Genomic DNA, 17168 nt, shown 5'->3' on the forward strand with positions numbered 1-17168 from the left:
AGATTATTATCATTAGTATAGACATTTCAATAACTAATTACTAAAATTTTGATTTAGATACATCAACATTTTCAAGAAAATTACCTGGTAAATAATTTAGTTAAAAAGGAGGGTTCATACTTGAAAAATAGAAATTTATATCACCACAGGACACTCCTTAATTTGCACAAAAAATGTCAGGATTTTGAAAATATCTTGAGATAAAAGTTCTAAAAATTAGAATTTGAATAAAAGTATAATTAAAAAAAAATGGGGGTTAGCATTTTTAAATAAAAAATCACTTATGATCGAATAAATAACCAAAAATATTTAAAAAATTAAAGACATTATTAATATTTTATGTCTAAGTAGTTGCAGAATTCCATACCTCAACAGTAATTATTATTGTCAAGATTGTGAAGACCTAAACCATATACATTTTAGTAACTAAATTGATATTTTGGTATTAATAAATGTTATTTTAACCACTGATGTTAGTCTTTTCTTTTTTTTCAAGATTTATAAGTAATTCTAACTAAATAAGAAGTTACTTAAGAATACTTGATACCCACATGTGTTGTCTCCGTCTTACAAGTAACATAGCAAATTCTACGCTCAGCAGAACACGTGTAGCTCCGTTGGTTTAAACATTAGAGTGAATTGACCTCTTATCAAAACTAAAGGTAAGATTATTATCTAGACTTCGGTTTTTTTTATTATATTTTAATTTTTAAGCGAGCTATGAGTATTTTAAAATTGTAAATTGTTTGTACATCTTAAAGTACTCATAACTCACTGAAAAATTAAAATATAATAAAAATCCCATGTGGTTGTCAAGATAATAATCTTACCTTTAGATATTATAAGAGGTCAATTCACTCTAATTTTTAAACCAACGGAACTACACGTGTTTGCTGAGCGTAAAATTTGGTATATTAAGCATATGTAAGACGGAGACAACACGTGTGGGTATAACGTCCTCTTAAGAACAATCCTTGTCTTGACAATCATTCATGGTTTTGTATTTCAGTGTTCAAATAGAAAATGTCTTAATACAATGAAACACATATAATTATAAGTTTTGTATATCTGATGATACTATAAAATTAAGTATAAAAAAAAATTCAATTTTATGATATAACCATCTCTGATCTATTTTTCTCTTTTTTTCTTTTTAATTTTTCGTACATTGAAATCATGATGTAGTTAAACCATTAAACATAAAAATATTAATGAAAGCATAATATTACAAAAGTAAAGAGGATAATATATCTCAACACTCAATCCAATACTTTATTTACATAGCTTAAAAATCTTTGTGTACTATCTAAACATGTCTTGTAAATATATTTACACAAGATTATTTTGCTCAAAAAACTCCTTAATTTACAGAACATCATCATCTAAAATACAGAGAAAAATATAATATAGTTCGCGTAAATATATTTTTATATAATAATAATAATCATAATAATAATAATAATAATAATAAGTAAATCGAAAATAATTTCATACTTAAGTGGTTCCAACTAAATTAGTTTTTTTTTTTTTTAAACGATTAATATTTTGTTTTTATTTTTTATAATTAAAGATAATGAAAAAGAACATAAAATCATTTCTAAAATAGCTAATAACCAACTATATATAAAAACATGATGAGCACGACTTACAACAATTCTTGAAAACTATGGGAAGCAAAAAAAAAAAATTAACAAGTGAAAAAAAATCTTACAATGTTTAAAGGACATAAATTTTCATAAAACTAACCAACTAAATCCACGAAAATAAAAGAAAAAAAACATTGATTTATATACATTTATCTATTGCACAGCGACTACGCTCTTCAAAAGTGTTAATAAAAATTTATAATGTTCTCCTCCTCCTTTGACAAATGGAAAAAAATGTGTCAATTGTGAATTTGAAAACAGGTAAGGCTTCAAAAATCAGCATTAGAAAAATAAAATTACTATACCTTTAATTAAATTAAGAATGTACACTTTATGTTGTTATAAAACTACAGTGGAAGTTTATTTATATTTTAAATATATATATATATATAGATGCATATATTTTATTATATTGGTACATTCATTATTTTCATGCGCTTATTAAGTGTTAAATTCAATTTTTATTCATATATTAAATCTTCTGAATTTTTTCTCCAACAACTACTGGATTATTGCGCCTGATTTCTTGTGCTCCTAGCCCCCTGTAGTCAAATGAACAATTGTGCTTGTCGGAGTATCTATGGATGCCACAAAACAAGCCACCACAACGGCATTCAAAACCTATAAAATAAGAAAACAACAATGTAATGGATTGTTTTATATTTAAGAGTAATCAATATACAATATTAAATACTAATTAATTTAAAGAAAACAATTGACTAAAATGAAGGATCTAATTCAGATTGACTTTTTGGAATTTGAATATAAATCATGTGGTTTAAGTGAGGGAAGAGCATTAGGCATAGAAATCAATTAACAACGTAAATATCAGGATATTATTATTATGGGGAACAGAAAGAAGTAATTAGATGAATCACTCTAAATTTAATAAACAAATTAATTTTTTTCCTAATAGTTTATAGAACTTTTAAAAGATAAAAGTGTAAGCAAATTAAGTTTTGTTTTAAAATAAAGTTTTTAGTTGAAATTAACTTTTTCCAGAATAGTTTGTCAAATCTATACTCTGTCGAGCGAGATATCATGCAATGAAGTTGATAAAAATCGGTTATTCTGCATATCCTCATGCAACATCCTGCCAACTAGACTAGTTTCATTATGGCAGGATGCAGTTGGAATGCGCAGAAGAACAAATTTATATCTATTCGCAGTGAGCTCACTGAACAGAGTATGATATTTTTTTTTTTCAAATTTTAATACACCTGTTGCCCCTAGTATTTACTTATCTGCCGTCATACTGATGAATTAATTGTATGACATGATATATATTTGTATCATACTAGGGGCTCTGCTCGCCAAACCCCCACTTTTAAGTCATAATTGTCATTTGTTTTATTATTTTTTTTAGTTGCCATACCAATTATATTCACTGAAACATAAAAATTCCAATACTTTTTTTTATATAATAGATATTATATATATGTAAAGTATATATATATCAGAATGTTATAAATTAAATTTAAGCTTTATCTCTCTACCTGTAAGACCGACTTTTTTGCGGCACATGGCACATCGGTTTTTCTTTTTAGACTTGTCTTTATCGTCATCGTCATCTTTTTTACCATCGTCCATGAGACTGCTGTCATTAGAACTGCATGCCAAACCATTGTCCATCTTTAAAAAAATTAAAATATATATTAAAAACTATTATTGAATAATTTATTGGTAAATAGAAATTTACATCTTTTTTTGAGTCAGTGGGCAAAATTGGAGAGGCGGATACAGGTGGAATCTGCAGCACTGGTATGGTAGGTATAGCAGTCTCCATCATATTCTGAGCGGAGACTGAAGGTGGCGATGGAGCTGTTTGTGGTGGTGTCTGTTTCTTTTTCAGTGCTTCTTTATAGCACAGAGAGCAAAGACCATCTGTAGATGGATTACCATAAAAGCCACATCCACCACGACACAAAGCCTGCATGGAATTGGATTCTCGCTCCATTGTATTAAGAAATTGTTTTATACCGATTAATGATAATCTGAACGGCTTTTGATAGCCAACAGAAATTATCTACATAAAAAAAAAAATTAAAATAATGTAAACATTAGTTGCTAAGTAAATTATAAATAATTTAATGTCTATACTAATTGAATAACGTTAAAAACCACCAAGGAATATTTATATTTCAATCAATATTTTTAAGATTTTACTTTCAGTATAAGTATTCTAAATAGAAGAAATATAAAAACTATCATCATGATATTTTAAATACTGCAATTTTATTATATTATTAAATAAATAGAATTCTACTAAATAAAATAAAATTACACAATTACCCATTACCCATTACCAAATTATTTTGTTTAAAAATTACATGTAAATATTAAATAAGGGTTATTAACTTATATGACAGGCATAACAAAAAAATTTAACTATAGATACATCTTGAAAATACAATAATGATTAAGGGTCCCGGTGCCAGTTTTATATAGTATTTTATATTATAGTTGCCAACTCAATTATAAGACTTTTCCACTAATCTGCTACCCGATACCTATGTATAGGGGGTTAGGATGTGGGGGTTTGATAGGGTGTATTATATTGAAAAAAATGATTTTACGGGAATAACTCTCAAACTTTGTAGAATTGTCATATTTTGATTACTATTTTTTAATCTGAAAGAAGAAGACTACCTACAGCCCGCATAAATCTCTGATTTTGAATTTTAATTCAAATAATTGTATTAAAAAATTTGTAAAAAAAATACTTTTTATCTTGTATTTTTTTAGACACTTAAGTTAGAGAATAAAATATTGAAAAACAGAGATTGATGCGGGCTGTATTTCCCTCTAACAATTAAAAAAAAAATAATGAAATTTGGTTGATTCTACAAGGTGGTATCGTTATTCCCGCAGTGTATTTTTGAGGACAAAATGGCATCGGCACCGGGCGTCTTAATGACTAATAGTCACTTTATATAAATATAAAATTGTAAAACATTCTAATAATTAAAAGCTAATGCTTACAGGGGATGTGTAACTACTAACAATGAATACATTTTAAAATTGTTGTTATTATAATTATTCATGTTTTAGTAAGTTGATTGGTTACAAAATAAACAATATTAGTTATATAATCATACTATATAGTATATTGTAGTATAGCTATATAGGTACCTAATGCAAACATTTTTTTTTCCATTCATCTTAATGTATATCTTTAATTAATTTGAGCAATGAATACTTTAATATCACTACAAAACCCAGCATATAACCGGTTTTATATAAATATGTTATATTCACCTATAGCTGAACCTTGGATTTCATGGACAATAAAAACTTTAAAATAAAATTAACAATATAACTAAGACAAATAAATTACATTTAACTCGTCTAGTTATCTTATTAATTTATGTATCATCAATAGAAAAATGTATTTCAGTAATTCAGTAGAAAAATGTAATTGAATAAAAACATAAATCTGTCGACGAAAAATAAATTACTGTTTATATGCGTGTCCTTTAATTAAAATTTGTATTTTTAATTTGTTGCACAACAGCCGAAATACAAGTACATTATTAGTTCTAAAAAGTTTATCTTTAATAAAATATCAAGAAAAACTTATTTTAAGGGGATTCCATACCGTGATTTTGTCTAACACACGCGCGACATAGGATTTTTGACGGATTCTTTGCCAAACATATCAATTGATCTAATGAAGTGATAAGAATTCTGAAAACAGATTTGAATTCGTCGTTAAGTCTACTTGAAATCGGCTTTCCCACAATTTTGATTTTTTGATTTTAGCTTCTCCAAAAATTGAAATACAAAAATGTTTAAACACTATTATTTAATGTGACGTTTTCTGGAATTTGGGGGATAATATCAAAAATGTGGTAAAGTTGATTTCAAGTAGACTTGAAGACGAATTCAAATCTGTTTTCAGAATTCTTAGATCAATTGGAATGTTTGGCAAAAAACACGTCTAAAATACTATGTCGCGTGTGTGTTAGACAAAAATAGAAAATCGCGGTATCGAATCCCCTTAAAATTGAAACTACGCGTTCTCATCTCAACATTTGATAATAAGAGTTTTCTATATAATAAGTGCTATAATAATTATTAATTTGTCTAAACTAATAGCTAATTCATACACAGTACCCAAACCTTTACGTAAATTTGCGGTGCTCATGTGATTACAAAGATATCATATTCTAGTGAAGCATATTATACATTATTATTACGTATTTATATATTTTATAATATTTTATAATATGTTAAAGCGTCCTATACTATATAGGTAATATAATACGTTAAAGGGGATTGAAACTGGTCATTTTCCGATTTTGTCTAACACAGGCGCATCATCACAATTTATATGTCGTATTTTCAACGTACCGATAAATTTGGTGAAACGATAAGAATTCTGAAAACAGATTTGAATTCGACAAAAAGTAAAAAATCTCAAATTCAAATCTGTTTTTAGCATTTATATCGCTGCACTGCTGCACTAGATCAAAAGGGTACTGGAAATAAAACTTATCTAAATATCTGTTGAATGTGTGTTCGGCTTGAAAGAAAACCACTACTTTATATCTACACAATTATAAACTATTTAATAACTTTAATGGTAATATGAATAAAAGGCACGTTTTAAGATAGTACCATCATAAATCTTGATAGACATATTATCTGTTTTTATCATTTATGCACTCTGGTAATTCCAAAATTATAGTAAATATAGTAAGAGTTTTGTTTACTCTAGATAAGACAGTGTTTAATAAACACGTTGATATGCAATAAAAAGAAAACCTTCATAATAATATAATATATAATATTATTAAAATTAAAATGATAATAATATTACTCCTAAAGAAACTATAAAGGAATAAAGTTCTTAAATATTTTAAAACACGAGTAGGTAGGTAATCTCCGGTGGATTTCTTTTCACAGCCTGGTGTTAACCCTAACTTAAGGAAAAAATAAATGATTTGTTTGAAGAATACTGAAAATCTCGCATAAAATAATACCAGATGCGCACCAGAGGTTTGGCACGATTGTCGATTTGTGTCCGACCCTTAATCGATTAATAATATCATTATATCATCAATTATACAATTGATTTATAAAAATGAATTTAATGAAATTCCTGGAATTATAAATAAAAGCAAACGTTTCTCATGAAAACTAGAATAAAGTGACAAAAACCGGACGGACGGTCCATATGAACACGAGCCTACGTCCAAGAATAAACGATTAAATGGCCACAGGCAGCGTTGCGGTCGCGCGTTCATTGCTAACTTAACCTGTGGTTCCGTGGTTGTATATGTATTATAAAAATTATAATACCTAATTAATAATTATATGTTTTTATTTTTAAGTTATTTGAAGCCACGACTCGTTTATAAATTATATAGCTTGCATAATTATTCGTAATATCTAAATTTTATAATAAAATATGTTTAAATAATTAAATTCAGTTATCATGTAACAATACAATAACATCTCATTATACAGGGTAATTCACCAGGCATGCTCACTAGTCACTACCATAGCTAAATATATATTTATTCATGGTCACTACCATGTTTTCATTTAATAATGAAATTATTCAAATTCTGATTTTTTGAAATTCTTGAATTGAAATGTTCTAGGCGATAGAAACAAATGAGAACTTCCTTTTTTATTTTATTTATTTATTGTATCGCACAGGACACTCCTTACATGGTACAAAAAATTCAAGAATTTAAAAATGCCTATACTCCTTAACCTTAAGTATATTTAAGATTCTAAAAATTAGATTTTGAATTACTGCATTATTAAAAAAAAAAGGTGGTTGAGCATTCTTGGTGAATCACCCTGTATTATATTTTAGAAAATCATAATATTATTATTTATTACATTACTAGTATCGTAATAACTTATAGAAGTTATACGTGGTATTAAAGCTATGAATATTATTATGCAATATCAATATATTAATCAGACGAAATAACAGTGATGCATTGTTAAATTTAATTATTTACAGATTAGCCATTAAAATAGAACGGAGTGAAACAGATAACTCTTTTTAGGACATGTACAATAAAGTATAAATGGAGTTTAGTTTCTTTATTCTATTCATAATGGACACTGCTACTATATACTTGATAATGATAAGTCTTAGAATAATTATATTCACACTACCTATAATTTGTAGTTTTTATTTTATATTTTGTCATCCAAATTGAATTGAAAGTTGGCTAACTGATATATTATATACATCCTGTGAAGATAAGACAGGCATTTGTTATGCAAAAATCTCTTTAACGGGTGGTTATAACTTTTTTATGCATTTGGTAAAGTGAACCTACTGCACATTTGCTGAAGTATTTTCAAAACTTTTCTACATTTTATTGTAATATACTATTTTACCGTGCTATCATCTAATATACACAATCAAACCAAAAAAGGGTCCATCAAAAGGTGCTATCATCTTTCATAACTTAAGTCTTAAGGTATACTATCATATATGACACCGTCTAGTCACTTCTACACATTGTATAGTAAAAATGTCTTAGGTATAAGCTTCAATATATTATTATATAAATATAATTAATCTTTGGTGATTTTTTATATTTATTTGCATACAATATAATATCTATATAATATACAATGTATATATCTATACAATATCTCACAAAATTAAAACAGTTAAATAATTATAATATTTACCTTAAACGTCACGCAAGTGTAATTGATGATTGGTTTATCACAGGTTGTGAAACAGACGAATGATATTGCATTATTACTTTGAAATGAATGTCACGAAAACATTGGTTCTTTGATGAAGAACATCTGAAAAAAAAAACAATTATTAAGAATTTGTTATGTAGGTATCAAAACATTGTAGTATATTAAGTATTAATAAATTTGAGTATATTTTATATAAATTAGATACCACCTACCTACTAATATTAATTTTAAAAAATGTAAATATGTACCTATTTTTCCTGAATAGTTATTACTTTGTCAAAACACATAGTATTAGTATAATACAGGATGCATCTTTCCTTATATCCTCCTACTTCTTAAGGAATGAGAGTTCTAGGATTTATATTGTTTGTGGGACAAAAATATAAATTTTGAGAAAATAATAAAACAAGTTTTGTTTGAGATAAACAAAATCCTAAGATTGATTATCCAGATTTTATATAGTAAATACAGCTGCCTTCCTGTTTGAAAAAAAATAAATAACTGAACTATATAATAAAGGATTAGATTTGAGTAGATCGGAATCGTAATATTCTCAGTCCATTATACATATCTAATACAATATGAAATATACAATTCTTGTTGTATACTAAAACATTGGTTTTCTCATTTTAGAATTTTTTTACTGTAAAATGGGAAAGTTTAAATATTTTTTACTTTTTACTATTTTTACTTTATATACCTAAATAGTAAATGGTTTAAAACAAAATTAATTTATAATTTTATTTGATTTTATGTATTTTGAACAGGAAGTACAAAATTGTAATATTAAATAATCATGCTGTCTTATATATTATATAACCTGAAAATACTAATTAAAATAAGTCAATAAATAATCAGCTGTAAATATTGTCTCTAAAGCAAGCCAGAAATGTATTTAATAATTGTCTAATTGTGGACATTCCTTAGTAATTGAAAAATACTGAACGAGCATTAAGAGGATGCTATACACCAGTTCTGTCTCAGGTCTTTGTAAAATATAGCAAAAACTGTTTAGCGTGCGTAAGAACCATACTAACTGTAGTAAGGAACCAAAATTTAACACTATAAAGAGGAGAGCATTTACTGTGCCGTGTTGTGTTTATTTTTTCAATATCAAAATTAAAAAAAAGTTATTCAACTAAACGGGGTGCCACCATTGGGTGACTTCTCCCTCCTGCCAATCAACACACATCCCATTTACTTATTGTACTACTTGTAAATACAGATTGTAAATAAAATTTTTGTTCAATAAAAAAAAATAAGTGCTAAAAAAAAAGTTTGTAAGACTCAATAATAATGAATGTTTAAACAGTAAAAACTTTTTTTATTTATATGTGATATCAAATAACCTAAAAACATTGTTGCAGTCAATGTTCTCCTATTTCTAGTGTAAAAATTTGGTTACTTAATTTGACCTACAACCTGAAATGTTTAAACCTACGAAAAAAATGTATGTAGGCTAATGTATGTCTTAGAATATTTTAAGCATAAAATGGATTTAAAAATATAACCACTTAAACCAGTTGTCTAAGTTAAGATGTGAAATATAAGTGTTTTTTTATACTAAATGAGAATTGTGGCATATGTCCTCTATCACATTATGATCAACACTATTTTTTGCTTAAGCAATTTGTGCATCAAAAAAATTATAATTTAAAATTTTTTTTTTTATGTATTTTAAAGATTTAGAATATGTACATCAAAATTAATTTTTTATAATAATTTTTATAGACTAGACATAATGCACCATCCATATGTTACGTTCCAACCGACGTTGAAATATACATCAACGTAGAAATGAAATACGTGATGTACTAGTTTATGATGAATGTTTATTAATCAAGTACAAAAATACAATGTTATAATTTTATTGTGTAAAAGAGTATTTAAACTGTGAGTGGTGTTATAACCTGACTCTGTATGTCCCTATACTGTCTAACAAGCTCTTGTCCTGGGATTCTATATATATATGATTGAGTCCTTTGGAGTGGGTGGTCGTTGTAGTGGCTAGCTTGGTCATGACTCATGAGACAGAGTTCGGGTCTCGTATTTGGTATGTTGGTCCTTCGTATGGGTGTTGGCTTTCCAGGAAAGATACATATGATGACACCTTCTATAGTTTAATTGTTTTCACTACGCTTTTCCAACGACCTCCGCATGTTATACTATACTAATTGCCTTATTAGTTATAGTGTCAAATATTATTAGAAACGAGCAGGGCGCTATACATAGTTAATATATGATTACTTAATTTGTGGGTACGTAACACATATAAGATAATAAAAGACAATAATAGTGAAAAATACCTAAGGAATAAAAAACATGAAACCTTTTAGTCATTATGAACAGATTATATACTATACAAAAAGAGTTAGGTACCTATATAGTTTAATTTCTAAATCTTTAACTGTACAACAAATTTAATTCAATTTCCAACAATTACATACAACATAAAACGAATACTAAGAATCAAGATGTTTCACGGTATTCAAATTCATCTAATACAGATGCACACTGAAGGGGGTGAACTCAGAACCGGCTACATTCTGCAAAGCGTGTGAATTAAACAAAAATCAAAATTTTTCACTTATATTTTAATTCTAAGGAATATAGGATAGTTATAAATTGAAAGTAGTAGTTTTGTACTTAAGTTGGTAGAATTTATTTTGGATCTTGCGATTGTTTGTTGCACTTTAATAGGTGTAATATTTTTTTTTTTAAATTATGGTAATAATAATTTTAGATTTATAGTTCTTGGACACCCTATCATCTTGAAAATTCCTACTAGTGCCACTGGTCTAATATAGTATTTTCATGTATGTTGGTACAATTTCAATATACATTATGATATAGTTCTCTAAACCAAACACAGATTATATATTATTTACAATATCCTTATTTTAAAATAAAACGATTACCTAAATTAAATACTAAAATGTAATCCAGAAAAAACATCCTTTGATATTCAATAATATATATTATATTTGAAAAACAACAAATGGTTATGAATTATTATAAATCATATAGGTATACTTAGTATATTAACAATCTTCTGGAAGATGATATATTTATGACCTATCTACCAACCTCCTACTACACACAATATAAGTGATATTTTTTCCTATTACCAACTGTGCCAACTTATTCCAGTATAATAATATTTAAAGTTGTTTAAGCTTTTCGTATGAACATTAATGAATAATAAGTAATGACAAAACTTAGCAGATTGTCATCAAGGGGTCGGTCGGAAGCCGATTTTCTAAAAGATAGTTTTTCTAATATAACTACTAATTTTCACTTATCTACTATCCATTAGCTAGAGGAGAGGAGTGGTTAGTATGGCGTATTTTATAAACAAAAGTGACATTGTAAGAAATTTTTGAGCCTTGGAGAATTGATGGATTTTGATAACTGTTTTTATCTGAAAGAAGAAGACATTCTACAACCAACATAGAACTCTTGTTTAAGAATGGTATAAAATAATTTGTAAAAAAAGCTCAGAATATTACAAAACTGAGTTAAATACAGGCTGTAGCATATTTTCGTAAAAAAAAAAAATTGAATGATTCTACAGTAGAGGATCATAATTTCCATTATGTATTTTTGGGGATAAAGTTACATTAACACCAATCTCCTTAAAAATGTAAGTAAAAAAATGTAAAATCGCTGAATAACGCATAAGATTTGTTAAAAAATGCAATATATTATATATAATAATTTAATAATTATAAACACAAGTAGGTTAGGTACCTACAATTACAAATATTTCAAATACTTACACTGCTAAAGTTGAAATCAATCAAAATATCACTGATGACGTAGTTAGACTTGTTATCTGAAATAAAAATAAAAATAACCTTTGAACATTTATTTCTTTATTCAAACTACTAATGATTTAGATACGAAAGGCCCGAGTGACACAGAAATATAAAATAAAAAAAAATCCTCAACAAATATTGTTTTGGTGTGCACAATGAGATAACACACAATAATAATGTATTCCATACACACAACAATATAACCACAACGAGCATAATATTTTAGCATAATAATATTATATTTAACGACGCACCAGCTAAGGTATCCGTCGTTATTGTGCTGTACCTATAATATTATGTTTTGTACGGCTCTCGACGAAACGAAAATCAACAAAACTCTACACTGTGTACATGGGCGAAAAAAAATTGTAACCTGAATTTCGTCGAACTAAAAAAAATCCCAAGATAAACCCGTGCAATTTACTCTCGACTACGACGACGGTATGGAACAATAACCATTATTACGCACGTTTATAATAACCTTTATGCAATCGACGTGATTACACCACAAACACACACTCACTCACTCACGCACAGGCACGCCGTGTGTTCTTTGTTTAATCATCTTTGTTTCCATCTGTCATTGGTCACTCGTAACGTCGTAACACACACACAACACACGCGGAGGTCGTCAACGGGATAATCGATTGGGAAAAGAAAAATTTCATTTCGACTGTTAAGAGATTATCACGACCCCCACGCACTCGGCGGCCACCATGGGGGGGGTTTAGCGAGTGGCCGCGACCAGAACCGCCGTCTGCAGACACGATGATGGCACTACATAGACGCAAACACGTCGGAGAATTATTATCATCACCGTCACATCAACACATTAATAGGTTCCAACGCAACGACAACGTGATGATAAGTATGTGCGCTAAAAATCGGGTAAACAGAAAACAACGATGCGCCTACAGTTTACATACACGGTGACTTTGACGTCTTAAAATACACGACAAAGCAATACTGCGACGTCGCGGCGATTCGAGAGGAAGTAGGCACGAGCCAATTTTGAGAATGTACCCACACGGCGGCGGACGAAACGCACTTCCTAGTTGCGCGTTAGATATTTTATGCAGAACAACAATAATAATAACGTATTCCAGTAAGCAGGTGTCCGCCGTCACGGACGAGGAACAGCCGAAGACGGGGTGATCGGACGGCGAACACTGTTCCGCGATCAAATCACCGAAAACACAAAAACTGTTCGTCGCTATGATAATAGCCACCACGGTGACTACGCAGCCATCGGGCGCTTTTAACCTAATTTGCATAACATCAACACCGTCGACAACATAAAAGTGGCTAAGAGTGGGCGCCGCGGTGAAGGGGCGCAGGTGTTGGCCGGGGGGGGGGAGGGGGCTGGAAGAGAAATTTTCATCGTATTTTTCCGACGGTAAAAAAAAAACGGGTTCCGATCGAACCGAGAAACGGAATAACTACCGACCAAACAACGGTACGATGATATCTGTGGGGAACAGGACAAACGACAACAATAACGAATGCGGCGACAATGGATTTATTTATGTGGACCGTCAAGGACGTGCGGCGTAGTGAGTTGGCCTCGCCACCGCCGCCTCCTCCGTCGTCGTACCCGACGTATGGGCGACGCACCGAAAAAGGTCGTATTCTCAGCGGAAAAACCTAGGATTGTTGGTATGGAATACTGCGACGGCGGAGTGGCGTGTCGCCGTTAAAATGGTGAATATAAAAATTAAATATGTCCGCCAGCGAGGCGCCATGCGCGTACGTGTAGTTAAGGTACTCACCGATTTCTCGTCCTGTCCGCCAAGCCCGTACGACGTAAAACGTTTTAGCACTGTTCTCACTCGACAACGAGTAAATTTACTTTATGATGGAACAACAACAAAAAAAAAAAAGAGACACTTGCGACGATTCCGCCTGCCGAAACGACTGTTCGGAGCGAGTGCGCACGGCGGAGAGTAACGCGGCGATACGTATAGCACTGTAGCGTCGATCGGGGAGCGGAGAAAAAACTATGCGTACATATATATCACCGCGGAGCCACGCAACACTCGTCGAACTCGTCGGGCGAAATGACGACAAATCAGAAACGCGTATGATATCAGTGGTGTGGCGAACGGCGGACGGGACGACGACGACGACTTGCACACGCACAATAGAAGGATGCGCGTCCGGGCGTGCGCACACACGCGATGACTCGTCGTTTTCCGGGGTGGGGAACGGCGAGCTCGCCAGTCGCCGCCAGTGCGGCCGCGGACGGGGAATTTAACGCGTCGTCCATTTGTACACACTACACACCACACACGCGTTCCGTGGCGACTGGTGGTGGCAGTGACGGCTGTGTTGCTCGAGAGGAGAACAGTAAGTTGTATTATTACGATACAAATATCACAAAGCCAACTATACCGAGTACCAACTAGGAACTACAACAGTTGTAATCTTGTAGTCTACAAGTTACGACAAGTCGGAAACAGCTATTGATGGAATGAGGAGTAATAAATAAACGGGACGGGAAATAGCCTTGGAGAAGATGATAAACTGATGTGGCCTTTACATTATTATTTATTATTAAGCTGCTCGTGCACTTTGTGTATTTGTGTGTGTGATGTGTCGACGCCATACGCGCGTATGAAGACGATCGCCCGCAGCACACTGCATTCGTTCGTAAAAAACGCGTTGCCAACAAGGCGTTTTTTGTTCGTTTTTTTTTTTGCTTCGTGACGTTCTCGTTTGTTCAAGGGCCGAACGATATCCCAAAAACCTGCACACTTCGTATTATACGAACGGTTTCCCAGAAGTAGAAACGTTCTACTCATATGAATCATTGACTCACACCATACACGTCATTATTGTGACGGAGAATCAAAAATAAACTCGGCGAGGGCGATGCGTGTGATCATAGAATAAAATATAAATCTAATTACTCAAAAGATAATTTTTTTTCATTTCTTCGTCTTGTTCAAAACCGATATCATGAAAAGAAAAAACACCATGTCAAATCCATTGATTTTTAACACAATATGTACAAACTACAAACATGACTACTATCAATAACGGTCAAATCGCGACGTATTGATTTATCATAAAAATTTAATTGTTATATAATATATTTTATACACTGTGCACGCATGACATCATCACTCGCCGCGTCACGAGGCGGCTTTGTTCATTTGTTATTGTTATTGTTGTAGTAGTACTCGTAATAGTAATAAAGTAGTGGTAGTATAGTACTACCCATATATAACCCGCGCCGGTTTGTTTCCGCGGTACACGCACACACTTATACCGTTGCAGTATATTAATGCGTTTTGTCTTTTCCTGGTACTGAGCTGCTGATCTCGTCCGGTTTTTTGCCGACCCGCGGCGTGACGTCACACGAACCCGATTCGCATTTTTGCGCTCGTGTAGTCGTTTGTGTGTGAGTGAAGGGCAAGGGCGCGCATCAGACTGCGGTAAGTGCGAACTGCGGAAACGTGTGCCGATGCGCAGTGGCGGTTGGACTACGCCGTGGCCGTGGTTGTTTGTCGTCGTCGTCGTCGTCGTCGTCTTTCCATACGTATTTCGTATGGTGGCTTCGGCGAATTTTAAAAATAAAACGACCGTGTCCGGCGGTCATCGGCACAAGCGCGTCTCCCCGGCGAGAAGAACATAAATAATATGTAAAAATTTCGTCACGACAAAAACCGCGAACGGACAATAATAAGTAATAACGCATTAACGCGCAGCAGTCTGCGTACAAACGGAAAATATTGCGTTATTATTTATTTATACCTACGACGTTATTTTATTCCTCTATGTCAAGCACGTAGTATTTTTGTTATATTTTTTTTTACATATTATTAATTTAATTGTTTCCTTGTCGGTTTGTCCCCGCACATTTGCGATGTGCGCGTTTTTAAATAATCCATCGTAGAATGGCCATTGTCCATTACATTGACCATACGACGATTCTCGCTAGGAACGAGGAAGACGTAACTCAGTTTTATTTTTTATATTTGTTCAGTTTTTTTTTCGTACACCGAATGACAAAAACCGCAAGAATCCGTTTTTGTTCATTAAACCCTAAAATTACTGTAAATAGAAAAAAATCGAAATGCATAATATAATATTGCAATATTACTCTAAAAACTTTAAGGACCCGCATAGATGAACAATGTACTGCACTAATACGAGTGTACGACCTTCTCCGTTGAGGCGGTGTCGTTTTGTGATGTAGTTTGATTACATTGATTAGACTTTGACTATGTTATACGTAAAAAATTATGTGGTATACGAAATTAAAAAGTGTGTTATGGCCTGTAATAACTAGTAACTTTTTTACAGTTTTTTCTTCATTAATTGAAAAATTATTTGATGTTACATTGGGAAATAGATAGATAAGAATTTAAAATATTAGAAGCCGTTTTTACAAGTTTTACTTATAGATACAATATTAAATTTAAAATATTAAAAATATTAAAAAAATATTTCGAATGATCGATACGTTAAATAGTACAAATAATTATCAAACAATAGTTAATGAATGTAGGTATTCTTTTGAAAGAACCATTAACGGCATTAACGTAGGTATGTTGCTTGAAATCGTGATATAAAACAAAATAATATTATTGTTAATGTTTGAAAATTATTTATTATTTTATTATATATTAATTTTTTTAATGATAACTAGGTATTTCTAGTTTCTACACCTATAGTGTAGGATATTTGTAATTAAATATTAACAATGTGGTAATTACACTAATTAACTTTTAAAAAACATTTGATCAATCAATTTTGTGTGATTGTGGGTAATATTGTACTATTGTAGTTTTGGGATAATTTTTCCTAAGTTCTGTGATTTTATTCCGCGATTCACTGTTTGTAATCTAAATATTACAGTTTATCAACTGATAAAACTAAGCTGGCCCAAATTAAATTAAGAGTAGATGTAGATTTGTAAGGTACGTAAGTAGGCAACTCAATTAAAATGACAAAAACTGTGTAGAAAAAAAAATAAATCCAGTAAAAAAATGTATATCAATATAGACAG

The 17168-nt window shown here is 30.9% G+C and overlaps 1 protein-coding gene across 1 annotated transcript; it reads right to left on the reverse strand.

Moving 5' to 3' along the window:
• Nucleotides 1-1100: 1100 nt before the first annotated feature.
• On the reverse strand, nt 1101-14315 carry LOC132950031 (AN1-type zinc finger protein 6). Its single transcript, XM_061021220.1, has 6 exons — nt 13924-14315; nt 12116-12171; nt 8316-8438; nt 3346-3672; nt 3143-3278; nt 1101-2267 (listed from the first exon to the last, which is right to left on the reverse strand). Exons 4-6 carry the CDS (start codon nt 3601-3603, stop codon nt 2119-2121), a joined length of 543 nt encoding a protein of 180 aa, XP_060877203.1. The 5' UTR covers nt 3604-3672; nt 8316-8438; nt 12116-12171; nt 13924-14315; the 3' UTR covers nt 1101-2118.
• Between the last annotated feature and the right edge of the window lie 2853 nt (nt 14316-17168).

The sequence above is a fragment of the Metopolophium dirhodum genome, chromosome 8, assembly GCF_019925205.1.
Source record: "Metopolophium dirhodum isolate CAU chromosome 8, ASM1992520v1, whole genome shotgun sequence".
Taxonomy (NCBI): Eukaryota; Metazoa; Arthropoda; class Insecta; order Hemiptera; family Aphididae; genus Metopolophium; species Metopolophium dirhodum.

Excerpts from the sequence above, each read along its gene's own strand:
- LOC132950031 (XM_061021220.1), bottom strand. The coding sequence starts at position 3,603 with ATGGAGCGAGAATCCAATTCCATGCAGGCTTTGTGTCGTGGTGGATGT. Across the intron at positions 3,279-3,345 it reads CCACTGACTCAAAAAAAGAT|ATGGACAATGGTTTGGCATG; the intron begins GTAAATTTCTAT and ends ATTTTTTTAAAG. Across the intron at positions 2,268-3,142 it reads CAAAAAAGTCGGTCTTACAG|GTTTTGAATGCCGTTGTGGT; the intron begins GTAGAGAGATAA and ends CTTATTTTATAG.